We start from the raw sequence: 27,908 nt of genomic DNA on the forward strand, positions 1-27,908 counted from the left end.
ACAATCTTGCACTTCCCCCTCATATTCCTGGCCCAGTGTGCCCTGGACCAGGGGCTTCTCAGCTGCCTGCGTCGGCTGCGACCCAGACGGGCGTCCAAGAAGCTGTACAAGCGGCTGGAGCAGGACCTGGCTCAACAACAGAGCCGCTGGCCCCCGCTCCACCAGCCCATCTTTGCCACCCCGCTGAGGTAGCCCCGGCCCCTGCCTCAGGCTTCGGACCTCTCTCTGGGGGGGCGTGGGGAGGAGAGCTGCCGAGGGACTGCCCTTCAATTCAGAAGCCCTTCCCAGCGTGACCCCCACCTCCACATTTCCCTACCTCTTCCCCCAAGGCTTTATTTATTCAGCCAGTAGCCTGACACTGTGACACTCCTGTCCTGAGGTGCCCCTGGGTGGGGGGAACTGCTGACCCCCCCCCCCATCCTCTCCAGTATGGTTCCCTGAACCCCTTTCCCCAGCACCACGAGGACGGGGCTGATCCCTCGCCCCATCAGAGCAGGGCCAATCGGGAAGATGCAACCCATCCCTGGGAACTGCCCCCCGGCCCCCGAAAAGCCGGCGAGGGCAGGGCGAGAGGCCGAGCGAGGGCAAGCCCAGGAAGAGAGGGGCAAACCCAAAATCCGTATGCAGCTCCTCCATCACCCACCATCTCTGCTGGGGAAGTTATCTCAGTTTCTCCAGGGCCAGGCCTGGGACTCCCGGCTCCCCCAGCACCAGCCCTGGGCTCCCAGCATCAGGCCTGGGCTCCGGCTCCCTTAGCACCGGACCTCACCTCCCGGCTCCCCCCCGCGCTGGACCTAGGCTCCAGATTTCGCTGCCTCAGCCACTTTGCTGGCAGCGCCGTAAACTGGAGTGCTCAGGCAGAGGAGTCCAGCCGTCGGCCCACACCACCTCACCTTCATTCCCGCCCGCCCCTTTACCCACCTGGGATGGGCCGAGTCAGCGGCCAGAAGTTCTGCACTGCCCTCCTGGGGCCCAGGTCCAGGAGCCCCCTAGATGCAAATGTCTTTTTTTTACCCCGGGGTGGGTTGGGGTACAGATTTGGAGAGGGATCCTGGGAAGCAGCTGTTTGGGGCGGCTGCCGGTGAATCCAAGAAATAAATCCATGTGGTTTTCCTGGGCCTCGTGACTTGTGGGGTGAGTTTTCCTTTCTGACCTTTGAGGAGATGCAGAGAGTGCTCCTCCCCTCACCCCGCCTCATCACCCCCTGCTCGAGCCTTCTTCGGCTCTAATAATAATAATTTTGGGATTAAAAAATAAATGGTGGTATTTGTTAAGCGCTTGCTATGTGCAAAGCACTGTTCTAAGCGCTGGGGGATACAAGGTGATCAGATTGTCCCATGTGGGGCTCACAGTTTTAATCCCCATTTTACAGATGAGGTAAATGAGGCACAGAGAAGTTAAGTGACTTGCCCAAAGTCACACAGCCGGCAAGCGGCAGAGCTGTGATTAGAACCCACGATCTCTGACTCCCAAGCCCGGTCTCTTTCCACTAAGCCACGCTGCACTTTCCTGTGTCAAGCACTGTTATAGGTCCTCAGGTAGATGTAAGTTTATTCATTCATTCATTCAATAGTATTTATTGAGCGCTTACTATGTGCAGAGCACTGTACTAAGCGCTTGGGATGAACAAGTTGGAAACAGATAGAGACAGTCCCTGCCGTTTGACGGGCTTACAGTCTAATCGGGGGAGACGGGGAGACGGACAGACGAGAACAATGGCAATAAACAGAGTCAAGGGGAAGAGCATCTCGTGGGGACCTAATCCCTCTCCCACATGGGGCTCACAATCTTATGTAAAAGGGAGAACAGATATGGAATCTCCATTTTACAGTTGAAGGAACTGAGGCCCAGAGAAATTGTGACGTGCCTAAGGTCACACAACTGTCAAGGGGCAAAACCAGGATTAATAATAATTATGGTATTTGTTAAGCGCTTACTATGTGCTGAGCACTGTTCTAAGTGCTGGGGTAGATACAGGGTAATCAGATTGTCCCACGTGGGGCTCACATTTTTTTTAATCCCCATTTTTACAGATGAGGTAACAGGCACAGAGAAGTTGTGAGTTGCCCAAGGTCACACAGCAGACAAGCAGCAGAGCTGGGATTAGAACCCACGACCTCTGACTCCCAAGCCCATGCTCTTTCCACTAAGCCATGCTGCTTCTCTAAGAAGCAGGTCCTCTGACTCCCAGGCCTGTGCTCCGGAAGCTTGCCTGCCCCAGGGGAGATGATAATAGCAGTATTTATTAAGCCCTTACTACTTGGCAAGCACTGTACTAAGCATTGAAGTAGATAAAAGATAACCAGACCCCACATGGAGTTTACAGTTTAAATGGGAGGGAGAAGAGGTATTGAGTCCCTATTTTGCAGGTGAAGGAACTGAGGTGCAGAGAAGTTAAATGACTTACCCAGGATCACGCAGCAGATGTGTCATTAGAAACTCATCAGGCCCTTCCTGGCCAAGATGAATTAAGTGGGGCCCAAGTCGAGCATCCTCCCGGTGGGGCAGCACTGTAACACAGGGCTGGGCGGGAGCAGGGCCGGTCAGTTAGGAGGCCTTAGCAGGGATCAAACCCTGCCTAGCTGGGGCTTGCCCTAGTTGCATTCTTGTCTAGTTTTCTCAGGAACCTCTGTTGGAAAGGGACAAATAACCCCATATGATGATGGTCTTTGTTAAGTGCTTACTATGTGCCAAGCACTGTTCTAAGCACTAGGGTAGATACAAGGTTATCAGCTGGTCCCACGTGGGGCTCACAGTCTTAATCGCCATTTACAGATGAGGTAATTGAGGCCCAGAGAAGCGAAGTGACTTGCCCAAAGTCATCCAGCTGGCAAGTGGCGGAGCCGGGATTAGAACCCACAATGACCTCTGACGCCCAAGCCTGGGCTCTTTCCACTAAGCCACGCGTATCTGGGGGACGCAGGAGCCTGGGGAGCCAGGCTGGAGCGGGAGCTCCAGATTCTCAAGACTGAACTCGGCCAAGCCACCCTACCGGTACTTGGTAGGGGAGGCCTAGGGAGAAGAGGGTTACCTGACCTGGGGGTCTGGGTTGGGTAGCCCTTGATGGACCGTCTCTTTAAAGATAGTTGACTGAGAGCAAGGAGGGACAAGCACTGGAGCAGGCAGGAGCTCGGAGAGGCTGCCCTGGGCCTGCAGTGCCCGTGATACTCAATTTCCACCCTGAAGTGCATCGCAAAGGGAAAGGGTGACTTTCAAGATCCTGTGCATAAGTCAGGTATTTTCATTTTCTTTCTTATGGTATTTCTTAAGGACTTCGTATATACCAGGAATTGAAGTAAGTGCTGGGGTAACTACAAGATGATCAGGTTGGACACAATCTGTCCCCCACATGGGGCTCACAGTCTTAATCCCTATTTTACAAATGAGGTAACAGACAAAGAGAAGTTAAGTGACTTGCTCAAAGTTATACAGCAGACAAGTGGTAGACCCAGGCTCAGAAACCCATGTCTGTTTGACTCCTAGATCTGTACTCTACCCACTAGACAATACTACTTTTCAAGTTAGGCTACAGAGGGGAATGGAGAGAGGGATTCTGAGAATCTGCTGTCTGGGCCGGCTGCTGTTGAATCCAAGAAATAAATCCTTGTGGTTTTCCTGGGTCCTCTGGTGTGTGGGGCTTTAGGCAGGTACTGGGAGAGAATTGGGCTGACCACAGCAAACTTGCAGGGATTCCCACTTTGTCCCCCCGCGCCCTGGGCCGGGTGCCTCTGCATCTGATAAACAATCACTCAGTGATCTTTAATGAGCACAAAACTGAGCAGAGCACCGTACTAAGCATTTGGAAAAATGCAGTGCAATAGAATTGGTAGATAGAATCTCCCCTCTTCAAGGAGCTGACAGTTCAGTCCCAAGGGCTGGTTCAATGGTCCACCCAGAATAAGAATGGCCCGAAGAGGTAAAAGTCCCTAGCTTTCCTGCTCTGGTCTTTACTAGCCTCGTCCAGGTGGAGGGCACTGAGTCTATTTTCCCTGATAAGCAGAAGTGTCCAGTGTGCAGGCTCTTGGTCCTCACCCCATTATAAGCAGAGATTCATTCAATCGTATTTATTGAGTGCTTTCTGAGTGTGGAGCATTGTATTAAGCACTTGGGAGAGTACAATATAGTAATAGACACATTTCCTGCCTACGACGAGTTTACAGTCTAGAGGGGGAGACAGATATTAATATACAATAAATATATAAAAACAATTACAGATACGTTCATAAGTGCTATGAGGCTGGGGGGCGGGATGAATTAAAGGAAGCAAGTCAGGGCGAGGCAGAAGTGAGTGGGAGAAGAGGAAAGGAGTGTTTAGGGAAAGCCTCTCCGAGGAGATTTGCCTTCAATAAGGCTTTGAAGGAGGGGGAGACTAATTGTCGGTTTTGAGGAGGGAGGGCATTCCAAGCTAGAGGCAGGACTTGGGCGAGGGGTTGGTGGCAAGATAGGTGAGAGCGAGGTACACTGAGAAGCTTGGGATTAGAGGAGCAAAGTGAGCAGGCTGGGCGGTAGTTGGAGAGTAGTGAGGTGAGGTGGGGGGCAGGGTGATTGCTTTAAAGCCAATAGTGAGGAGCTTTTATATGATGTGGGGCGGATGGGCAACCACTGGAGTTTTTTGAGGAGTGGGGAAACATGTCCAGAACGTTTCTGTAGAAAAATAAGCCGGCAGCAGAGTGAAGTATGGAGTGGGGAGAGACGGGAGGCTGGGAGGTCAGCGAGGAGGCTGATGATAACAATGATTAATAATAATGATGGTATTTAAGTGCTTTCTATGTGCCAGGCACTGGACTAAATGCTGGGGTGGATACAAGCAAATCAGGTTGGACATACTCCCTGTCTCAATCCCCATTTTGCAGATGAGGTGACTGAGGCACAGAAATGAAGTGACTTGCCCAAGGCAACACAGGAGACAAGTGGTGGAGGCAGGATTAGAATCCAGGATCTTCCAACTCTCAGGCCCATGCTCTACTACTTCCCGTACAGTAATCAAGGTAGGTTAGGGTTAAAGAGGTAGCAGTTTGGATGGAGAGGAAAAGGTGGATTTTAACAATGTTGCGAAGGTGGAACCAACAGGATTTAGTGAAGGATTAAACATGTGGGTTGAATGAGAGGAGTCAAGGCCAACACCAAGGTTCCCGGCTCTTGAGACAGGACGGATGGTGGTGCCATCTACAGTGATGGGAAAGTCACGGGGAGGGCAGGGTTTGATTGGGAAGATTTGGAGTTCAGTTTTGGACAAGTTAAGCTTGAGGTGCGGGAGGACATCCAAATAGAGATGTTTAGAAGGCAGGAGGAAATGTGAGACTGCAGAGAGGGAGAGAGATCAGGGCAGGAGATGGAGATTTGGAGTATCGTCCGCATAGAGTGGTAGTTTGAGCGAATGAGTTCTTTATGGGAATGGGTATAGATGGAGAATAGAAGGTGACCCAGAACTGAACCTTGAGGGAGCCCCACAGTTGAGGGGTGGGAGGCAGAGGAGGAGTCTGTGAAACAGACCGAAACTGAGGCCAGAGAGATGAGGAGAAACAGAAGAGGACGGTCTCAGTGAAGCTGAGGTTGGTTAAGGAGAAGGGGGTGGTTGACAGTGTCAAAGGCAGTTGAGAGATCGAGGAGGATTAGGACGGAATAGAGGTCGTTGAATGTGGCAAGAGATCATTGGTGACCTCTGAGAGGATGGTTTCTGTGGAGTGAAGAGGACGGAAGCCAGATCGAAGAGGGTCAAGGAGAGAATTGGAGGGGCGGAATCTGAGACAATGGGTGTTGACAACTCGCTCAAGGAGTTTGGAGAGGAATGGTAGGAGGGAGATGGGGTGATAACTGGGGTGATGTGAGTGTGCAGCCCACGAGTCCTAGGGGGCCTAGGTATCCTAGGTTGTCCCACGTGGGGCTCACAGTCTTAATCCCCATTTTACAGATGAGGTAACTAAGGCACAGAGAAGTCAAGTGACTCGCCCAAAGTCACACAGCTGACAAGTGGCAGAGCCAGGATGAGAGCCCATGACCTCCGACTCCCAAGCCCTTGCTCTTTCCACTGAGCCATCACCCCTCACGACACCCCTGAGCGGTAGGGTTCAGATAATTATCCCCATATAACAGATGGGGAAACTGAGGCCCGTGGAGGTTAAGTGAGTTAGAGAAGCAGCCTAGTGGAAAGAGGACGGGCCTGGGAGACAAGAGGACCAGGGTTCTAATCCCAGCTCTGCCAACTGCTTGCCGTTATGAGCTTGGGCAAGTTCCTACATTTCTCCGTGCCTCAGTTGTCCTGCTCTCCCTCCTCCTTAGACTGTGAGCCCCACGCAGGACCGGGACTGTGCCCAACCTGATTAACTGGTACCTATCCCGGCACTCGGGACGGCGTTTGACCCATGCCATTAAAGAAGCGGTTTTTCCCAGGCCACCCAGTAGCCGAGTGGCAGAGCCAAGTCCCAGAATGGGGCAGGCCCAGCCCCCTCCCCTCGCCTCCCCGTCTCCCCCCCGACCCCGGGGGACCCCCAGGCCAGGGTAGGGCCCGGCCAGCACGTGACCTCCCCCCGGACCCCGACCCAGGGGCCTCGGACCGGACCGGGCCCAACTCGGACGGTGGTGTCGGGACTCGGAGGCCGCCCGGTCCCGACCCCCGACCCCCGGGCCGGCCCCCGACCCCCGACCCCCGGGGCGGGACCGGGCTAGCATTAGGACCCAGCGGAGGGCGAGGCTGGGGGCCGAGGCTGCCGGGCCTCCCGAGTCGGGCTGGACGAGTCAGGCTGGGGCTGGGGGAGGCTCCGGGCAGACGGCTCGGTGGCCGACCAGGAGAGAGGACATCCGACCGGACCCCTCAGGTGAGGGAGGGAGAGGGGGGGTGCCGGGCCAGCCGCCTGTCCGGCCAACCCCTGGGCCCAGGGCTGGGGACGCCCCCAGACCCCCGGGCCTTTTTTTGGGTGGGGGGACGGCTAGGAAGACCCCTGCATCCCTCGCCTTCGGGGCCCCTCCGACCCCCCTCTTTCCAAGCTCTCGGAACCTTCCCACCGCGGAAGGAGGGGGTCGGGGGTCGGTGGGCACGGAGACCCCTCTCCCCGGGGGTGCCTAAGGACCGGCCGGGGCAAGGGGCCTGCCAAGGACAAGAGGGATTTTTCTCCACCAGTCTGGATGAGGGATCCCAAAGCGCCTTAACTTGGGTGGGGCCCGAGGCTGCGGGTCTGGGGGCTTTCTGTCGGAAGGCGGCCCCAGAAAAGTCAGCCCTTGAGGGGGCTTTGTTCTCAGGCGGGAGGAAGAACTTTTCGTTAAGTTAGGAGGGGGAAGGGGAGGGACGGGCACGGGGAAGGTGGGGTTTGCAGAGGGAGAGAGGGAGAAAGAGCGATTTTCCCCCGCACTGATTGCTCCCAGATGTGTCTCACCGAGCCATCTGGTTTGTTCCAGCCCAGACCCCTGAGCAAGCCCCCTCTTCCCACCCCCCTCCCTCCTCCCCGTCTCGGCCGCCTCCTCCTCCAGCACCTTGGGGCGGGGGGCTGGGGAGGGGGGACAACGAGGGTCATCCCCCCTCCCCCACTGAGAGAATTCCCTGCTCTCTCTGGGATGAGGGGAAGCTGAAAGTTTCCCATCTACCAGCACCGAGAGACCCCCATAATAATTGTGGTATTTGTTCAGCGTTTACTATGTGCCAAGCACTGTTCTAACCACAAAAACTGAGCACACCTCCCCCCCCCCCCCAATGCACGAAAGCTGAGACCACCCCCCTAAACTCCCCGCTCCAGCTCGGCCTTGGCCGCTTAGGTTTGCCGGTCTGGAGAGTGTGAGGGAGGAAGAGGTCAGGGGATTGGAGTTTGGTGTGGTAGGTGGGTGGAGGGTGAAAGCAGAAATGGGGGGGGGGTGTGGAAAGGGTGGAAAAGGACCAGGGTGCCCCAGGAAATGGTAGGAGGGATGGGGGAGGAGGAACAGGAGCAGCATCAGGGGAGAGGGTTGGGAGAGGCGTGAGGCAGGGGCAGCCACATTCCAGACCTGAGGGGTGTCTTGGGTTCCTTCCACCCCGGGTCAAAATACCATCGCTCCCCGCCCAAGCCCACCCGGCCCCAGCCAGAGTCCCCCCGAGCTTCATTGTCAAGTATCGTGGAAGGGCAGCGTGGCCTAATGGATAGAGCATGGGCCTGGGAGTCAGAAGGTCATGAGTTCGTGGCTTAGTGGAAAAAGCACAGGCTTGGGGGTCAGAGTTCATGGGTTCTAATGCTGCCTCCACCACATCAGCTCTGTGACTGGGCAAGTCACTTCACTTCTCTGCGCCTCAGTTACCTCACCTGTAAAATGGGGATTAAGACAGTGAGCCCCACATGGGACAACCTGATTACCTTGCATCTACACCAGTGCTTAGAACAGTGCTTGGCACATAGTAAGTGCTTAACATATACCATCGTTATCATTGTTATTAATCCCAGCTCTGCCACTTGTCTGCTGTGTGACCTTGGGCAAGTTTCTTAACTCCTCTGTGCCTCAGTTCCCTCCTCTGTAAAATGGGGATTGAGATTGAGCCCCGCATGGGACGGGGTCTGTGTCCAACCCGATTTGCTTGAATCCACCCCAGAGCTTAATACAGTGCCTGGCACCTAGTAAAAGCTTAACAAATAGAATCATTATTACTAAGCGTCCGGCACACAGGGTCCCGCTGCTGGGGGGAGGCCCGCGGGCCCCAACTGGGGATGCCGAGAAGGCTGGGGGAGCTGCTGAGCCAGGTTGGCTGGTTTCTACCAGAAACAGCTCCACCTCCCCACTGGCTAGAGCCCCCATTCATTCATTCATTCATTCATTCATTCATTCATTCATTCAATCGTATTTGTTGAGCGCTTACTGTGTGCAGAGCACTGTACTAAACGCTTGGAAAGTACAATGCGGCAATAAAGAGAGACAATCCCCGCCCACAACAGGCTCACAGTCTAGAGGCCCCGTCCGGCCCAGCGTCCCTCCTGAAGTGGTATGGGGACCAACCCCAGGTCCTGCACTGTCCCCCAAGTAGCCCCCTCTACCTTCTCGGGAAGGCCGGAGAGGGGGCCGGAGCAGGGGGGCATCTCCAATGACCAGGCAAGAGCTAAAGCGGCCAAGCAAGCTACGCTAAGGTTAGGTGAGGTGAGGGCTGGAGGGGGGGACGACGCACAACGGGTGTCCTGGGGAGACACCCCCCTCCCCGCCCAGCCAGCATCCCCCAAGCTGTACAGACTTTAATTAAGCGCTTCAATGTGCGCAAAGCGTTTGCGGGAGCTGGGGCCCGGGCTCCCACACCCAGAAACTCCAACGGCACAAATAACGGTTGTTGACTGCCGGGAGGACCAGGGAACGACTGCAGCAGTCTCCTCCCGAGGGCCCGCGGAGCCTGACACTCAAGGACCGGTCCGCCAGGGGCCGGGGGCCTCTGTTTGCCTGTCTGCCTGCTCCTGCTGGGGGCGGGGCCTCCATCCTTTAACGCAGGGGACGGGACCTGTCTGTCTGCTGCTGCCGGGGCCTCTGTCCTCTAATGCCGGATTCGGGGCCTGTCTGCTCCTGCCCAGAGCGGGACCTCTGTCTGTTCGCTCCTGCCGGGGGCCGGGCTTCTGCCTGGACGAAGGCCATCCTCTCGGATCGTCCTCTTGGCCCCTAAAGGACAGAGGACAGACTGGAGGCAGAGGGATGAACGAGGTGACCTCTGGAGATCCCTGCTGCCCGAGGCCAAAGATGACTGGGGGCTAGGTCCAGCCGAGGGGGACCCAGAGCCAGAGAGTCTAGTGGAAAGACTACGTGTCCCTGGGGTCAGGGGACTTGGGTCCTAATCCTGGCTCTGCCCCTTGTCTGCTGGGGGATCTTGGACAAGTCATTTCACTTCCCTGGGCTTTCACTTACTTGTAAAATGGGGTTAAAATACCTGTTCTCCCTTCTTAGACTGAGAGCCCCATGAGGGCTATAGACTGTCCAATCTGATTATATTGCATTTACCCCAGTTTTGAGTACAGGGGTTGGAACATTGTAATCACTTAACAATTGCCACAATTATTCTTATTGTGAGTAGCGCAAGTTGGGCCTTGTGGCCCTATCTGTTGACTCCCTCTGGCCGAGGGTCCCGGGCAGGCCAAGATTTCATTCCCATGGACGCCCCATTCCACGGATCTTGGCTTCAACCCTAGAGCCTTTCTCTGTACCACTTTGCAGTGAGTCCCCCCCGCCCAGAGCCTCCCAGAAGTGGACACAGTGGACTCCGTGGACACAGTGTGCTGTGCTCTGGTCTGATACCCTGCTGGCGATTGAATGCGAGGGGCAAGGAGTAGGATGCCGGAAGAGGGCCATAGCAGGGCCGAGGCCCAGGCTGCAGGACCAGGAGACTGTGGGGGAGGGAGAGGGGAAAGCAGAGAGGAGCTGGGAGGGGGTCTGACTCTTGGAGAAGGGAGGAGAGGGAGGTCAGAGAAGCAGGCATTGGGCAAAAGAGGAGCCTCTGGGAGGGAACCTGAACCGCTCTTTGCTGCCTGGAAGTTGACTCAGCTCCACCCAGGGTTTCCTGTCTCCTAATGACCAAAGCTCAGAGCTGGTACTCAAGGAAGCGCCAGCTCCCCCCCGCCTCCCCAACTCCTCCCCCACCCACCACTGGCAGGCTGCTATGTCTTCTTCCCTGACACGCTCCCAGGGCCCAGCTATTCCAGGAAACACCCCAGCCCTGGGCCTGGTCCAGCTCTCTAAGAACTGGAGGAGGAGGAGAAGGAGGAGGAGAAGGAAGAAGAGGCAGCCATGGAGTTGGGGACAGCTGGGAAATGGGGAAAGAGAGCATCCCCTCAGAATTCCAGGATTGAAGGCTGGGCAGTTAAGCATGGAGGTCCAAAGGTTCTGGCCAGGGAGCGTGGGGTCTGGGCCACTCTGCTAACTTGTGGCCCCTCAGCTGGCCAGGGTTGCCTGGGCCACTGCAGGAGCACCTGTTTCCCAACACATGCCAGGACATGGAACTATTTGCTCATACATATTGATTACACACTTACACATACATGCACTTGTGGCCACATCTACCACCTCCTCCATATCCACACACATATGAAGGCTGCACACCCTCACACACATGCAAAAAGGTCATCTCATCCATCCCCTGGCTCCAGGCATAATTGCACTCACCAACAACCCACCACCCAGAGGGGAGTGTCTCCTGTCCTTAAAGACTCACGGAAAAAGCGTTCTCACAGTCCACCGCGGCCGGCCACAATCCCGTATTTGCTGACCCTCGCTGCCAGGATGTTCCACTTTGAGGTTCTCCCCTAAATCCCTCTGGCTGCAACTTCAGCTCCCCTCAGTGAGTGTGGGTTCTGAGGGGCCCAGGTCTACGGTGTCTACCTTGTGGCAAGGAATGGGGAAGTAGGGGGAGGATGGGCTGTCCCTCCAGTTTGCCAGGGAGGCCTCTGCCCACCCCCCGGGAGAGGCACCGAGGGGAGCATGTGTCCTCAGTTAGTCCGACTGTCTCGGATGTCCTGGAATGGCCTGACCCCCCACTGGAAGGGCGGCTCCAAGCCCGGATTTTAATCAGGAGCAGACCACGTTCTGGCCCGCGGTCGGTGAGCCCGGCACGGGAACAGCGGACCTGAAGGCCTGCGTCCAGCTGAGCCCCTCTGCTCTTCCCTGATCCATCCGGTGCAGGGAGACAGGGGGCTTCCCTGAGTGCTGCGGCTGAGGATCGGGAGTAGGAGGGAGGAACTGTGGAGATTGGGGCTCCCTGCAGAGGGGCAGCATCTCCAGGGCCCCAGGGAGCAGCAAGTTCACCCCTGGGAGATGACAGATTCCAAGCCCTGGGTTCCCAGGATTTTCTGGGGCCTGTCATCCCCTGTTGGGGCCACAGCTTCTGCAGCTGTGAAATGGGCTGAGAAGTAGTTGGAGAAACACCACTGATTGATTGAAAGCACTTTGAGATCTTCAGGGCACCGGCCTTGGGCCCGTGAGCCACCTGGTTCTGCACTCTCTTTCCCAGTTTTATCCGCTGCCTCCCACCCAGCTCCTTGTCCTCACTGCCACACCTCCAACACCATGAGGACGGCTTATCTCTTCCTGCTGTGTCTGCCAGGTGAGTGTGGGCTACCGCTGATGGGTGGGGCGGGCACTCGGGGGCAAGAGTTCTCCCTCCCCCTGCCTCGGTTTTGTCCCTCACTCAACAGGCACCATCTGCCTTTGGGATTCTTCTCTGTTGCAGGGTATCTCTCTGCCCCTCCCAAATCTAAAGATGCAGTGTCTGAGCTGGGTGGTCCCCCTGGCACGGGACTTATCTTGTCTGTCTCACCACCGACCCTTCGCCCACGTCCCTCCTCTGGCCTGGAACATCCTCCCTCCTCAAATCTGACAGACAATGATTCTCCCTCTCTTCAAAGTCTTACTGAGGGCACAACCCCTCCAAGAGGCCTTCCCTGACTAAGCCCTCCTTTCCTCTTCCCCAACTCCCTTCGTGTTGCCCTGACTTGCTCCCTTTATTCATTCCTCCTCCCACGGCACTTATGTACATATCTGTAATTAATTTATTTATATAATGTCCATCTCCCCCCCTAGACAGCAGGCTATTGTATATTGTTATACTGTATATTGGAGAAGCAGCGTGGCTCAGTGGAAAGAGCATGGGCTTTGGAGTCAGAGGTCATGAGTTCGAATCCCAGCTCTGCCACTTGTCAGCTGGGTGACTGTGGGCAAGTCACTTAACTTCTCTGGGCCTCAATTACCTCATCTGTAAAATGGGGATTAAGATTGTGAGCCCCATGTGGGACAACCTGATTCCCCCGTGTCTCCCCCAGCGCTTAGAACAGTGCTCTGAACATAGTAAGCGCTTAACAAATACCAACACTATTATTATTATTATGTATTCTCCCAAGTGCTTAGTACAGTGCTCTGCACCCCGTAAGTGCGCAAAAATTACAACTGAATGATTGAACCTAAACTTCCATCTCCTGCTTCCTACCCTTCGGTTTCAAGTTCTAATTCGACCTGGGGCTTGCTGCAACAAAACCCACCTCTCTCTCCCATGGATCTTGGGGGTCTGAGATGCCTTGATCCAAGTCCATCAGCACATTACCCCTAGACTGTAAGCTTTTTACGAGCAGGGAACTTGTCCACTAATTCTGTTGTACTGTACTCTCCCAAGCGCTTAGTACACTGCTCTGAACATAGTAAGCGTTCGGTAAATACCATCGATTGATCTATCGACCACCTTCCCTGTGTTTCAGCTGGGCTGCTGGCCCAGGGCCAGTATGACATCGAGCCGCCTCCTTACCCCGACCAAGGCCAGTACTCCCAGTACAATGACCACATCGGTAAGTGGGGGGCCTTCGCTCCCCACAGGTGCGGGGGTGCCTTTGGGTTCCGGCTCTGGGGAGTCCCTCACCCCTGTCCCGGTCCCCCTGCCCGCCTCCGGGGAGCGAGCCCCTCAGTGGGCCTGTTAGAGCTGACTGGAGCCTGAAGCAGCAAGAAAGGGAAGAATTAGGAGGGGCCCAGAGTGAAGCCCGTTCATTTCCCTCCTTGGGGTGGGGTCACTCGGGCTCCGTTTGCGGGGGAAGGAGTCCTGGGAAATCCCCAGCTGTCGTGTGGGTATCTGGGAGCCGCCAGCATCCAGGGGCTCTCCGGACACCCCATCCAGGAATTGGCCCTCTCCCTCCGTCTCTCCCTTCTACCACCCCAACCCTCACCCACTGCTTTGCCCCGCCCCTGTATTTGCCCCTACTCTGGGAGATGAACCACTCTCTTGCCTTTCAGAAAACCCTGATTATTACGATTACCAAGGTACAGTATTGCACCCACATCGGCTCCACACTTTCTCCAGCTTGGGGTCGTGGGGCTGGGGAGAAGAGTAAGAGGAGGGAGAGAGGGAGGGAGATGAGGAGGGAGAGAGTGGGGAAGGGAAAGGCATGGGAGAGGAGGAAGCAGGGGAGGGAGTGGGGAAGGAAAGGGGCTTTGGAGGGAGAGGGCGGGGACAGTAAGGGGCATGGAGAGGGAGGAAGTGGGGAAGGGAGGCATCAGGGAGCCCATTACCCCTCCTATTGCAGAGGTAACCCGCCAGCCCCCCGAGGAACAGTTCCAGTACCAGTCCCAGCAGCAGGTCCAACAGGAAGTCATCCAGCCCCCCACCCCAGGTAGGAGAGCAGCCCCCAGCTCCCCAGCTGGGGCAGAAGATCCAGAATCCCGGGGAGAGTGGGGAGAGTGTGAAGACCTGGCCCTGAGCCTCCACAGGAAGCCAGTCTCCAGGGCTGGGAAACTCCTTCCTTACTTCAGTGCCTTCTGCTCCACCCCCAATGCCCCTAAACTATTTGCCCTGGAAATGTCCCCAAGACCCTTGAGGAGATACTCACAGAATACCTGTGCCAAGTTCTCGCCATTTCCCCCAAATGTCCCACATCCATCCATTCCCACCCCCCAGAGCCTCAGTCTCCCCTACCCTAAGGCTAACTCCTCGCTTCTTGCCTCACCCCGACAGAAAACCCAGAGACGGAGCCCACGGAGCCCGGCCCCCTGGGTAAGTCAGGGTCTTACCGCACCACTCGGTGCTGTGGGGAGTGGGAGGCTGAGCCTGTGTGGCCTGGGACTGGGGGGACAGAAGCCCACTGGGACCTGCCTGCTGTGTAGCCACCCCTTGGTATGTCTGCAGTGAGTTGGCCTTGGCTTCCCAAACCTTGGGGTCGGGGGAGAAGGTGGCTCAAAATCCCAGTCCTTGGGGATCAGGAAATGGAGAGGGGCTTGACTCAGGCTACTCTGCCTGGGTAAGACCGGGCAGGATGGGCAGCTGTGGGGGTAGCGTCACATAGACCCAGATGGGGGCCCTGGGGGTTGGAGGGTAGTGGGGGCACAGACATGAGGATGATGGCAAAAGCTCAGCCCAGTTCCCAGCAGCAGGAGCTCTGGTGAGGGGGCTGTGGGACTGGTCATGTCCTGGATTTTTGCTTTTTTTACAATGGTATTTATTAATACCATACTGACTATATGTCAAGCGCTATTCTAAGTACAGGTTGGACATAGTCCCTGTCCCACACAGGACTTACAAAGTTGGAAAGAGAACAGTTATTTCAGCCCCATTTTATATTAGAGGAAACAAAGGCACAAAGAAGTCAAGTGACTTGCCTAAGGTCCCACAGAGGCAAGTGGCAGAGTATGGATTAGAACCCAGATCCTCTGATTCCAAGGCCCATGTTCTCTCCACTAGGCCCTACCCCTTTCCACCCTGGGTAGGTGCTTGCCAGCGAGACTTGTGTTCTCTGCTAGATTTCCACCCTGCCCTGGAGGGGTGAGGCTCTGTTGGAGAGGTCGGGCAAGGGACAGGGGAGGGGTCTGGGGCAGGGGCCAGGCGAGGGGTGTGGGTCTGAGAAGTGACCAAGCCAGGGTCTACCTGGACAGTGGTCTGTTCCAGAGAAAGCAGGGGGCCAATTCAAACACTGTTTCCAGGGTGTTCAAGGCCCAACAGTTGGGCCTCCCCAGCTCGATCTGAGGCTTGGAACTGCCCCATGTTCCCTTCCCACTTTCCTTCCCAGCAGGAGGCTCTCCCAGGGCCTAGGCTGGGAATGAAATCGACTGTGTGTGTGTGTGTGATGGTGGAGTGGGGAGGTTCCCGAGCCCCGGGGAGCCCCCCCGACCGCACCCCCCAGGGGCCGGAGACGGTCCAGGCCCCGTTGATTGGATGGTTGCCCAGGACTCTCTTTGAATCCAGCCAAGGATTTGTGTGACTGCCCCCTTCTCTCCCCCTCATCCTGCCGGCTCCAGGAGAAGCCCAGAGGGAATATGGGAGGGGAGTAGGGAGTGGTGAGCAGAGCCGGAGGGCGGGGAGGGCTTCTCAGTTATCACTCTGCTTCCCAGGCTGCCCTCCAGCAAGGCAGCAGGGTCCCTTCTGATCTCCAGCCTCTGACCGGGAGGGTCAGGATGTAGCAAATAACAGGGCGGCAAAGGGAGGGGTGGACAGAGAGGCCCGCTATGGCACAGCTGAGGCACGGATCAGCGAGAGAGGTTCCTGGGGAAGATGCAGGTGAGGAGAGTCACAGGCTGGGGAGGTGCCAAGGGAAGGAAGGTGGTAGATGAGGGGAGGAGGGGGGTGGGGTTGACCCTGCCAGGTTGGGAGGCTCCTGCTACTCAATTGCAGCCTGGGGAGCCCCTGAGCCAGGTGAGAATCAATCAAGCAACGGTATTTGAGCGCTCGCAGAGCAGAGCAGTATACTAAGGAGAAGCAGCGTGCCTTAGTGGAAAAAGCACGGGCCTAGGAGTCAGAGGACCTGGGTTCTAATCCCACCTCTGCTACTTGTCTGCTGTATGACCTTGGCCAAATCATTTTACTTCTCCACGCTTCAGTTACCTCATCTGTAAAATGGGAGTTAAGACTGTGAGCCCCGTGGGAGACATGGACTTTGTGCAATCTAATAATGATGGCCTTTGTTAAGTGCTTAGTATGTGTCAAGCACTGTTCTAAGCACTGGGGTAGATTTAAGCTAATCAGGTTAATTAGCCTCTCCCTACTCCAGGACTTAGTATGGGGTCTGGAGCATAGTAAGTGCTTAACAAATATTTAAAAAAAAGGGAGACCACAGGTCCTGACCCAATGCCCTTCCCTTCCTGCCGCTTCCTTGGGGGGCTAGGGCCACCTTCACTTCCTACCCCAAGTGGTCAGGGGCTGAAAACAGTGCCCACGAGGCTCAAAGTCCTCTGCGGGGCTCAGGGACGGGGGGCTTTCAGGGCTCCCGGGCTGGGGCTGGGCATGAGTGGAACATGGGTGGGTCTGCTTCCTTCTCCCTTCTGGGGCCTGGGCCCTCAGAACCAGCCACTCCACCCCTCCCCTAGACTGCCGAGAGGAACAGTACCCCTGCACTCGGCTCTACTCGGTCCACAAGCCCTGCAAGCAATGCCTCAATCAGATCTGCTTCTACAGGTCAGCGAGCATGGAGGGTGCCGGGGGAGGGGGACCCTGCCACCGTGAAGGGGCGAGTGGGGAGGCTAGTGTTGGGTCAGATGAGGATGGACGGGCTGAGGCTGCCCTGAAGGGCATGGGCCCCGGGGTAGTTGCGGAGAGGGTTAACCTGGAGCTGAGGGAGGAGAGTTGGGAGGGGCACGAGAGGATGGGGGGGAGAGGGGTGGCCCTGAGCTCCCCCTCCCACAGTCTGCGCCGCATCTACGTCATCAACAAGGAGATCTGTGTCCGCACCGTCTGTGCCCACGAGGAGCTGCTGCGAGGTAAGGGCTCCCCTAACCCCCGCCCCCACAGTGGCCCCACCGTTGGAGCACCGGCCTGCAGGGAAGTTGGAGGTGGCTGTCCCTGCGTGGGGCCGTTCCCGATGTTTACAGTGCTCGGCCCCCCCCCACCCCGCCCCCCAGCCCCCCACTGACCGGGATGGACCCCGTCTCCCTCTCCCCCAGCTGACCTCTGCCGGGACAAGTTCTCCAAGTGCGGCGTGATGGCGACCAGCGGGCTGTGCCAGTCGGTGGCTTCCTCCTGTGCCAGAAGCTGCGGGGGCTGCTAGGGCTCTGCCAGGGGTGAGGCTCGAGGCCCCAGGCTGCGGGGGTCCCCAGGGAGACCCCCGGGGGCGCAGGGGAGCGGTGGTGCCAGGAGGCTCCCATGACCGGTGCTTCAGAAATCCAGTGCAGGAATTCTGCACACAATATAGGGGACGTTTTTACTCTGCCTTTTTCTATTACCTTTATTTTCTATTTGGTTCCTAAGGGGCTGGGTTGGGGTGGTGGGCGTGCTCCCGGCTGGAACCTGGGACTTCCCGTGGCTCCCGGCTCGGCCATGGAGACTAAGAGGGAGCAGCAGTCCGCCCCCTCCCCAGCCCCCGCTGCTCCTCCAACCCCTTGCCCGGCTGAGTCCGTGGGCACCTGCAATCCTGGGCAGCCTAGTACTCCCTTCTGCAGAGGCAGGGCGGGATCTTGCTCTTCCTCCTCTCGTTTCCAGCCAGAGTGGGGTCGGGGGAGGTGAGCACCCTAAAGGGTGTTCTGTTAGGGGGTGCTACCCAACAGGGCAATGGGGAATAGAGCATGCCACTCTGGCCGGGGTGCTGTTAGTCCCTGAGTGGGCACAGGGCAACAGTACCCATGCCCTGCCTGGACCCTAATGAAGTAGGCGTACCACCGCCCCGGCTCCATTCCAGGGCCGTACCCAGGTTTCTCCTGGACGACCAGCTCTTGCCCCTCAGGGCCAAGGCTGTGGTCTCCGCCCGGCAAGGTGCTAATCCTGCGTGCCCCCACCCCGACCCCCTAGTTTCCCTGCATGTACTGTAGCCATGTACAGTCACTGGTTTTTGTACAAAATAAAGGAATATAAAGGAAATGTGGGGCCACTGTATGGGCTGGGGTGGGACTGGGATGGACCTGGGGTCCTGACTATTGTTTTAGGCCTCAGGGCTGTCCAGGATAGGGGGTCACTTTCCTGCATCAGCCCCTAAGGCCAAGAGAAGCCAAAATGAAGCAAAGGCAAAATGAAAACCAAGCCTCAGGCAGTAAATCAACTTCCCTTTCTGGGACTCAGCTTTTCCTTTAGCGAAATGGGCATACCCCATCCCAAGAGCAGGGAGGTGGGAGGGAACCAGAGGGACAACAGCAGAAGGGTGAGAAGCAAAGCCGGGCTTCCTCTCTCTACGCTGGCATTGACCAGGCACTGCCAACTGCTGAATCTCGGGGCCAGGGCTGCACCTGTGATTCTAAAGAGTAAAGAGCCCACATCTTCCGGTGCTCAGTCTTGACCCTAAAGGGGACATCGATGGGCCAGGGAGGACCTCGTTTCATGGCACAAGAGAAGACCTCGCTAGGTCAGCAAGATGCTGAGGGCCTGTGAAAACTCTGCTTACCGCCTTCCACTGCCCCCGGGGCCCACACAAGATCCAGCTGGGAAGCGGCAGAAGATGAGGAAGCTTTAATCAGTAGAAACGTTAGCCCCAGATGCCTTAGAAAACTAGACTGTTTTTTTAGAAAAGCCATAAACACACAAATGAGGTAAGAGGCACAGGAAATGCCGAAACGAGAACAAAACTCGCCGCTCCTAGAACACTGAACGTGGAGGCTTTCCAACGAGGAGAAGATGGAGGAGGAGGAGGAGGACCGCTCCACGGCTCCAGCTGAGGTTAGTGCTTACATCTCTGCACCGCAGGTCCCAGGCAAGAGAGACTCAGAGTCAAGGATAGGTGTGGGACAGATCCAAGCTTGCCCCGTGAGGGCATAACGACTGGGCATGGCCCATGAGGCTGCTCCTCTGCTGTCTCGTCCCCTTTCTCAGAGCTGCCCCAGTGCCGTCCCACAGCAGGGGCATGGCCACCATGGGGCTCAGGACTGAATTTGAGAGAGCACCGCCCACTCTACCAGCCTCGCAAATACCCTATAGCACCCATCAGTTCATACTTTTTTCCCACACCCTCTTCCTTCGGGTGGTAGACAGGGAGTTAAGTAAGGTGTTTGTTAAGTGCTTACTACGCCAAGCACCGTACTAAGCGCTGAGCTAGGTACAAGCTAATCAGGCTGGACCCAGTCCCTGAACCACATGGGGCTCACAATCTAAAGGAGAGGGAGAACAGATATTTAATCCCTGTTTTACAGACGAGGAAACTCAGGAAAAACAAAAATGAAAAGATTTGCCCAAGGTAACAAAGCAGGCAAGGGAAGAGCCGGGATAAGAACCCAAGTCTGTTAACTCCCAGCCCTGTGCTCTTTACATTAGGCCACGCTGCTTCTAGTTAAAAGAGTGAGAGCCTTCCCTCTTCCTGGTTCTAAATGGAACTCCCCCTGAGCCAGTGGTACGGAGTAAGGCTGAGCCTTTTCCAGGGTGAGAGGGGCCCCGGGCCTCTCTGGCAAAAGGCCATCCTGAGCCCAGCTGCTCCTACGAAACACTAGCATCCCTTCTCTAGCCCCACTTTGGCCCCCAGATGAAATGCCCCCAAGAGGAATTTCAGCAGCGAGGATTTGGCGAGAGGCTCCCCCAGAGGAACTGGAGCTCTCCGGGATGCGATCACTGCATGGTCAACGAATGACTCCCTGGCATCAACGAATGACTCCCTGGCACCAAACCACTGACACGGGCTGGAGGCAAAGGGGCAAAAGCCTCAATGGACCCCAAGCCTCTCTCAGCCCTATCCAGGGCTCAGCCCTGAGGCTGCTCCACAGCCCCTCCGGCTGGGCAGAGCCGGAGGCCCTCCCCATAAATTCCTGGAAAGAGGGAGCATCCAGAACTGGGGACGAGGGGGAGGATAGGGAGCAGGCCGCCCATTCCGGCCCTGCCCCCAAGAGGCCCGTCGGTCAGCTGAGGGCACCAGCCCACTCGGTCTCTGAGGCTTGGGCCACTCAGTTTCCTGACAGATTGGAGGAGGGAGAGAAATGGGGTGGGCACTTCCGGATCTCCTGCTGCAGCTGCTCCTTCAGAGTGGCAATCTGGAAGGGGAAGGAGGGGAGGAAAAGAAGCTACTCTGAGGCTGGGTGGTTGCAATGCCCACTAGATAGACTGTAAGCCCATTGTTGGGTAGGGATTGTGTCTATCTGTTGCCAAATTATACTTTCCAAGTGCCTAGTACAGTGCTCTGCACACGATAACGCTCAATAAATAGGATTGAGTGAATAGTTTTTTTAGAAAAGCCATAAACACCCAAATGAGGTAGAAAAGGCACAAGAAACTCACACCTAGTCCCTCCCAGCCTCTCTGGCACGGCACCCAACCTTCTCCCTGGGGTAGGATGGGATCAGCAGCACTCTCACCCACTCTCCCTTTATCATCCTGCTCAATTCCATGGAGCAGCCCAGGTGGTGGCTTTGGCCTGAACTCTTAGAGAAAACCTTGCTAAGTGCAGTCATTTCTAAGGATTTGTTCCCTTTCCTTCCCAGGAGCTGAGAGCTCTTGACCAGTTTGCCCATCCTAACCTGTCCCATGGAGAGCACTTTTCTGTCAGGAGAGAGAACTGAGGTCCTATGAGCAACAACAGGCTGACTACCCTTCTCCCAACTGCTCCCAGGGTCAGGGGTCTGGTAGTCCGTCCTCTTCCCAGCTCAGGACGCTCACCTGCTCCTCCAGCCCCCTGACCCGCTGGCGGTGGGCCCGCTCCCGGGCCTCCAGCGTGCGCTCGGCCTGGGCCTGGGCCCCCCGGAGCCGCTCCACCTCCCCCTGCAGCTCCTGCCGATGCCGCGAGGCCGCCTCCAGCAGGCCCTGCGAGGGCGTCTGCTCCAGCTCGGCCACCTGGGCCTGCGGCGTGGGAACGCGACGGGCCGGACCAGGAGGGGTGAGAATAGGGTGGGGAGGGAGGGAAGGAGGGAGGAAGAATCAGCAGGTTTGCACGGAGGATCTGCTCTCAACCTGCCCACGGCCAAGTCCAGTCGGCGCCCGGTCGGATAAATGAGCTCTCGGCCACTTTCACCATTCACTCACCTGCACGCACGTTACTCACCCACCTACAGGTGCTGGCCACTGGCCATGGGTGGGGCTGAAGGACTCCAGGCCCCCTGAAAAAAACTGCTGGAATTCCAGATTCCCATCCTTATGCTTGGAAGCAGGATGGAGTCAGGCTCAGCAGGAGATGATCCCTACACTCACTCCTGGCCCCTCCCCGGCCCTATCCTTGAGCTATACCCCCTGAGTCTGGCCTGGCCCAGGCAGGGCCCTCAGGGTGGGGAGGGGTCAGCAGAACTTTCCCACCCCCTGGGGGAGTAGAGAGAGAAGGGGGTCAGGGCAATGACCTCCAGCTGTTGGATCTGCCCCTGGGCCTCAGTCAGCTCTTGCTCGGTGCCAGCAAGAGAGCGATCCAGCCGGCCTTTCTCGGCGCTCAGCCTCATCCAGTCCTCGTGGCTCTGTAGCTTCTCGCGTGCCACCTGCCATCAGGAAAAGGGGATGCGGGAGAGGGTAAGCCCAGGGGCAGCTGCCTCTTTCCACCCTGGGGACTGCCCTGTCAGACACCCTCCGGGGCCAAGGGAGCGAGTCAGGAAAGCCGGGGAGACCGGAATCCCGGAGGGTGAGAAGTGAAGCTCCGCCCCGAGATGGGCCGCAGCGGGTGGGATGCAACGGGAGACCATTGCGCCTGGCGAACTCTAACGCTCTGGGGGCTGGGGCTGGCTGCAGGCAGGGGGCAGAGGGTGTTTCCAACTCTTTTGGCCCCCAGCCCCCGGTGACCTGGGGGGTGCCGGGTTCCCACTCTGCCTTCCTCCCACCCTGCCTTCCCCCTCCCCACCTTGTCCAGGGTCTTCTTCAGGGCGAGCCGGTCTTTCTCCAGGCGCAGGGCCGAGCGCTCCACTTCTCGCTTCTCGCTCTCCAGGTGGGCCAGGGCGCGCTGCAGGCTGGCCAGCCGCTCCTGCAGCACGCCCCGCTCCTCCTGCAGCCTCTGCACAGCCCGCAGGGCGGCCCACTCGCCTTCCTGCCGCTGCCGCAACAGCTGAAAGAGCGCAGGGGATGGGGTCGCGAGAACCGTCCCGCTCCGGTCTCCTCCAGGGAGGATGGGTGTGAGGCTGAGGAAGGGGCTAGGGAGAAGGAGGGAGAGCAAAGAGGAGGAACCCAACTGCCCCCAAGGGGAGGGTGCAGGGAGACCTCCCCTATGACTCTGGGCTCTCAAGGACCCGGAGGGGAAAACGAACAAGAAGACGAGAGGAACAGGGTCTGTAGACCCCATGGGATGGCATCCCTGGAGCTTCTCGCCCTACCCCCAGCTCCATCTCAGGGCAGGTCTGGGGCCTGCTGAAGAGGCAGCCTGGGGACCGGTTGGTTGGGCTAATGGGCGGGGCAACCGGGGCCCCCCCTCACACCTCCTGCAGCTGCTGCACTTGGCCCTCCAGCTCCTTCTGCTGCCGCTCCAGCTCGGCCTGCTCACTGCGCAGGGTCTGGGCCTGCTCCGCCAGGGAGTGGCTCTGCTTCTTGGCCTCGGACACAGCCTGGCGGGCAGCATCCAGGCGCTCCTGGAAGGAGAGAGCTATGCTGAGGGGAGGATGGCATGGGTGGGGAACCCTCTTCTCCCGCTCAAAGCTCCTTCTTCCCCCTGCTTGGCATAGACCCCAACAGCAACTCCCGTCCCTATTTTCACCAGCCAGTTGGCTGTCCAGGAACTCTGGGGCAATTGCTATTAACTAGCTTGCTCACCCAAGAGCCCCGGGCCATGCCCACTGCCCAGCCTGCTCATCCAGGAGCCCCGGGCCACGCCCACTGCCCGCTCACCTGCAGGACCCTGCGGTCGTGCTCGCTGGCTGTCAGCGCCTTCTGCAGCTGCAGGTTTTTGTCCCGGGCGGAACCGATGCTGCCACTGCTCTCGGCCAGCGCCCCGGTGAGACCCTGCACCTTCTCCCGCAAGGCCTCCTCGTTCTGCTCCGCCTTGGCCAGGGCCCCACTCAGCCGCTCCACGGTCAGTTGCAGGGCATCCGCCTTCAGCTCGCTGTCCGCCACCTGCCCGAAGAGTCTGGGCGGTCAGGAGAGGCTGGGGGCCGGGGGCCTGTCCCCTCCAGCCTAGGCCCGCTTAGCCAGACCCCTGCTCAGCCCCCCGTCATTCAGATGACAGCAAGCCCCAGCCTGGCTCGGCCCCCGAGTCCTCAGGAAGGGGATGGACCGGGGATTGGGCAGAATGAGACAGGGAATCGAGGAGAGAGGATGATGGAAGGGCAGGGGGTGAAGCTGGGGAGGAGGGTCAGGGGATGACCAAGGGCGGCAGGAGGGACCAGGGGCAGAGCACGGGTGATGGGGAAGAGACAAGGGGCAGGGTGGGGGCAGGGTAGGGCGACCCCCCGCCACGCCACCTGTCTCTGGAGCGTGTCCACCTGCTCGCTCAGGGCGTGGACCTCGGCCTCACGGTCGCCCAGCCCGCGGCGGCTGCGCTGCAGTTCCCCCTCCAGCGCCCGCCGCAGCAGCTCCAGCTTGGTGCCACGACTTTCCGACGCGTCCAGGACCTCCTTCAGACGGCGCTTGTCGCTCTCCAGCTTGGCCTCGTTGGCTTTCATCTTGCTGATCTTCTCCTGAGAATTGGGGGGGCCCGAGGGGGATCAGTCCTCCACCCCACCCCCTTTGCGGCCCCCACCCGTGCACTGGCCCGTCCCTGATGATCCCACCTCCCAAGCCAGGTGTGCCACGCAAAACCTTCCAACTGCTTTCCTTCTCCCTCTATGCCTCTCCCAGCCCTGGGGCTCTCCTGTCCGGTAGACCCCGGCTCCCGGCTCTGGAGCGAGATCACCCTGGACATAAGGCCCCCGGCTCCTCGGGAAGGACACCCAGGACTTGGGTGGAGGGAGTAGGGGCTGGTTAAGACCCCAAAGGGACTAGAACAAAGAGCGGAGGCAGGGGCAGGTGTCTAGGGCAGAGCCCCATCCCCAGAAATGCAACCAAGAAGGGAGTGGGATCTCTCCAGTCTAGTTGGCGGGCATCTGACCTGGCTGGCTGGAGCCTGACCTGGCTAGTTGGCTGGCTGGAGCCTGACCTGGCTAGTCGACTGGCTGGAGCCTGACCTGACTAGCTCGCTGGCTGGAGTCCGACGTGGATAGCTGAAGCCTGATGTAACTAGCTGACTGGCTGGAGTCTGACCTGGCTAGCTGGAACCCGACCTGACTAGCTTGCCAGCTGGAGCCTGATGTGGCTAGCTGACTACAGCCTGACCTGGCTAGCTGAAGCCTGACCTAACTAGATGACTGGCTGGAGTCTGACTTGACTAGCTGGCTGGCTGGAGCCTGATCTGGCTAGCTGACTGGCTGGAATCTGACCCGCCTAGCTGGAGCCTGACCTGCCTAGAGTCCCACCATTACCGGACTCTGATGGTTGCCCCCAGGGGTTCATGAGCAGGGCAGAGTGCTGCCAGCCAACCTCCTCTGGTTTCAAAGGACTCAGAGGAACCATCCTGGAGTGGGGGTGGGGAAGTTCAGGAGCCAGACATGGGCAGGAAGGGGCCAGGATGGGGCCCAGAGTAGAGACATTGTCTATGTCCCCTGAGCCGTGAGCTGCTGGGAGGGCAGGAGAGGGAAGGAGGAGGTGAGTGGGGGAGAGAGGAAAGTGGAGAAAGGGAAGGGAGGCTCAGCGGTTCCCCCAGCCCCGCTGCTCCCCCACTCCCCCATGTTGGCTTGGCCGGAGCAGAGGCCAGCTCACTGCCCTGGCTGCCTCCCAGCTTTGTTCCTGGCTCTCCCTCGCCATCCCCGCTCTGAGGCTGGCCCACGGCCAGAGACTCCAGACATAACAACCGGCAGGGCCAGGCGCGGTGAGGAGTGGCGGCCGGGGTGTCCAGTGATGAGAGAAAAGGGAGGAGGCAGTGGGAAGAGGGATGGGACCCACACACACACCGCCCCCGCCCACCGCCCCTACCTGTTGGGCCCGGCTTTCACTTTCCGCTGCCTGCAGGCTCCGCTCCAGGGCCGCTACCTGTTCCAGGGCAGTCCTGCGCTCCCTCTCGCCACGCCGCACGGTCTCTTCCTGCAGCACCAGCGCCGTCTGGGCCTCGTTCAGCCGCCCGTCCGCGCTGCGCCGTCCTGGGGATGACCGGCAGGGAGGGGTGGGGCACTGGGAAGGGAACTCGGGGAGCGGGGAGCCCCAGGGGTGGAGGTGCCCCAAGTCAGAGACACCACTGGCCCTCACCGGGATGTCCAAGACCGAGCTGAGCTCAGACACCACCCCAAGGGGTGAAGTGGGACGGGGCCCAGCTAGGGGTTGCTATGGGGGTGTTGGGAGGGGGCGTCACCCAGGGATCTGGCCAGGAGTCACTCCTTCACCCTCGTGGGACACCTCCCTTAAACATCCCCCCACCAAGACCCCTCGCCCCCCACTGCCCAAGCCCCTGAGAGACTTCCAGCAAGATAATGGATTACTAAGATGATGCGAGAGTAGCTGGGAGGGGGTGGGGGCTGGGCTTTCCCTGGGCTGGTGCCCCTCCCCGTGCCATGACTCACTTCTTCTCCTGCACTGTGGGGCCGCCCCCCAACTTCTCAGCCCGAGCCCCTCTGGTGCCACCGGCGGAGAGTGGGGTGGGGGGAGAGGAAGGCCAGGCTGCCACTCACCCTCCTCACTCTCTGCCATCAGCTCCTGCAGCTGCTGAACCCGGGCTCCGGTGCCGGCCCGCTCCGCCTCCACCTCCGCCAGCTGGCGGCTCAGGGCTGCCGCCTGGGCCCGCGCTTGGTCCTGCGGCCCGAGGGCAGAGGAGGAGAGAAGCCGGTCAACCGCGGACCGACCCCCGCCCGGCAAAGCGGGGCAGCCCGTGAGCCCGGGGTACCCGGCCTGGCACGCCTACCCAGGGGCGCCCCGGGGTATGTATGCCCAGCCATACCCGTTCTCGCTGGGCATCCCGCAGCTCCTGCAGGAATTCTCGGAGAGCTGCCCGCACAGCCTCGAGATCCAGGTCCCCGGGGGGCGGGGAGAGCACGGGCTCCGGGGACCGCGGACGAGAGCCAGGGCTGCGCTCGGGTGTCGTGGGGTCAGCCCCGCTGCTGCTGCGGCCCTCGCCGGCTGGCTCGGCTCCTGCAGGGGAGACTGGGGTGGCCAAGAGGAAGGAGGCAGGAGCCCAAGGAGTCTGGGCTGAGGAAAGGACAGAGTAAAGCGATCCCCGCTGACAGAACTCAGAGCAGAACCGTCGGAAGGGTATTCAGAACCAGGCCTGTTCTAACTCCCTCAGAATTAGTAATAGTCGTACTGTTGGTCATAGTAATATTATTTACTAGGCACTTACTTTGTGCGGAGGACTATAGGCCAGGACATGGGGAGCTGCTCTGGGGGGATGAAAGAGAGAAAACTGAAGAACAGTTCACTAATTCTGCTGTATTGGACTCTCCCAATCGCTTAGTACAGTGCTTTGCATATAGTAAGCACTCAATAAATACCCCTGATTGATTGATCAAGTGAACAGGAGATCACTTGGAATTAGAAACTTAGACCTTGAGGACATCCTGTCTGTGGCCTTGCCTCTGAGATAGATTGCTCTTACACATTAGGACGGGAAATTCTGGCCCGGTTCCGAGACCTCCAGAGGCTGTCCGGCACCCCCTCCCCTGACCTCGGGGTAGTCCAATACCCTACCACCCTCCCAGATGAGGAGTTCCGTTCCGGGTCTAACCTAATCGCTCTTGTTGCCTTGCCCTCTTGTTCTGGGCTCGGTTGAGGGCTGGAGAAGCCTCCGTCCTCTATACTAGCGCCTTCCGACTCCCAAGTATCCCCCAGCCTTCTCTTCTCTAGGCTGAGATCCCCACTTTCTCCAAAGGCTGTCCAGCTGAAAGAGCTCGGGTTTGGGAGTCAGAGGTCATGAGTTCGAAACCCTGCTCTGCCACTTGTCAGCTGTGTGACTGTGGGCAAGTAACTTAACTTCTCTGTGCCTCAGTTACCTCATCTGTAAAATGGGGATGAAGACTGTGAGCCTCACATGGGGCAACCTGATGACCCTGTATCTCCCCCAGCGCTTAGATCAGTGCTCTGCACATAGTAAGCGCTTAACAAATACTAACATTATTATTATTATTCCTCCCCTCCAGCTGGGGCCACAAGGGCTTAAAGGGAGGACCGGTGAGAGTGGAGAACGGGCAAGTGGGGGAAGCAAGACAGGGGCGGCAGGGAAATCCCGGGAAGATCAAGGAGGAGAGAGTAGCAAGTACCTCTCGTGGGGGAGACGACCCTGCGGGGAGAGCGGGCGCGGCGCCAGGGGGCGGGGCTGGGAGGCCGCCCGGTCCGACCGATGCCCAGAGTGCGTCGCAACGCGGAGCGCAGGCTGCTCAGCTGGAACTCCCCTTCCCTCCTCTGTCCCTCGACCCGGGCCAGCTCCGCCTCCAGGCCCTGGGCCCGGCCTTCGGCCGCACTCAGTCGCAGCCCCAGTTCGGCGGCTTGGGCCTGGGCCCCCTCCAGCTTCAGGTCCAAGTGGCGGGCGTTGTCCAGCAGCTTCTTTTCGGTCCCCCGTGCCTCCTCCAGGGAGCCCAACAGGCCCCGCTCCCGCGCCCGGAACTCCCCCTCCAGCTCCGACAGCTTCCTCTGCAAGGCCTGAATCTGGGTCGGGAGGGACAGGACAGCAAGGTGGGTGGGGGGTCCGGTGGGGCGAGGTGGA

General features: G+C 58.5%; 3 protein-coding genes across 6 annotated transcripts in view; 2 read left to right on the top strand and 1 right to left on the bottom strand.

Moving 5' to 3' along the window:
- The window catches only part of ATP13A2 (ATPase cation transporting 13A2), a 30,575-nt gene extending 29,449 nt beyond the window's left edge, over positions 1-1,126 (top strand). For all 3 annotated transcript variants that reach the window (XM_029066201.2, XM_029066203.2, XM_029066202.2), the window contains exon 29: positions 37-1,126. In XM_029066201.2, the coding sequence (XP_028922034.1) occupies positions 37-192 (156 nt within the window). In that variant the 3' untranslated portion in view covers positions 193-1,126. The remainder of the gene's footprint in view (positions 1-36) is intronic.
- A 5,585-nt stretch (positions 1,127-6,711) lies between these two features.
- MFAP2 (microfibril associated protein 2) lies at positions 6,712-18,235 on the top strand. 2 transcript variants are annotated; one of them, XM_007658761.3, is made up of 9 exons: positions 6,712-6,815; positions 11,930-12,022; positions 13,167-13,253; positions 13,693-13,719; positions 13,983-14,069; positions 14,411-14,449; positions 16,753-16,840; positions 17,069-17,142; positions 17,326-18,235. In XM_007658761.3, the coding sequence occupies exons 2-9, from the start codon at positions 11,986-11,988 to the stop codon at positions 17,427-17,429; spliced, it is 543 nt and encodes a 180-aa protein (XP_007656951.1). In that variant the 5' UTR covers positions 6,712-6,815; positions 11,930-11,985; the 3' UTR covers positions 17,430-18,235. The 2 variants fall into 2 exon arrangements, with proteins under 2 accessions (XP_007656951.1, XP_028920419.1); XM_029064586.1 differs by lacking the exon at positions 13,693-13,719.
- A 1,333-nt stretch (positions 18,236-19,568) lies between these two features.
- Positions 19,569-27,908, bottom strand: part of CROCC (ciliary rootlet coiled-coil, rootletin) — a 43,851-nt gene continuing 35,511 nt past the window's right edge. Inside the window, exons 27-37 of the mRNA XM_039912061.1 lie at positions 27,466-27,850; positions 26,151-26,341; positions 25,885-26,005; positions 25,196-25,359; positions 23,650-23,865; positions 23,078-23,302; positions 22,672-22,821; positions 22,104-22,304; positions 21,616-21,747; positions 20,945-21,124; positions 19,569-20,322 (exon numbers count right to left, since the gene is read on the bottom strand). Of these exons, the coding sequence (XP_039767995.1) occupies positions 20,236-20,322; positions 20,945-21,124; positions 21,616-21,747; positions 22,104-22,304; positions 22,672-22,821; positions 23,078-23,302; positions 23,650-23,865; positions 25,196-25,359; positions 25,885-26,005; positions 26,151-26,341; positions 27,466-27,850 (2,052 nt within the window). The 3' untranslated portion in view covers positions 19,569-20,235. The remainder of the gene's footprint in view (positions 20,323-20,944; positions 21,125-21,615; positions 21,748-22,103; positions 22,305-22,671; positions 22,822-23,077; positions 23,303-23,649; positions 23,866-25,195; positions 25,360-25,884; positions 26,006-26,150; positions 26,342-27,465; positions 27,851-27,908) is intronic.

Source organism: Ornithorhynchus anatinus, chromosome 5 (assembly GCF_004115215.2).
Source record: "Ornithorhynchus anatinus isolate Pmale09 chromosome 5, mOrnAna1.pri.v4, whole genome shotgun sequence".
Classification (NCBI taxonomy): Eukaryota; Metazoa; Chordata; class Mammalia; order Monotremata; family Ornithorhynchidae; genus Ornithorhynchus; species Ornithorhynchus anatinus.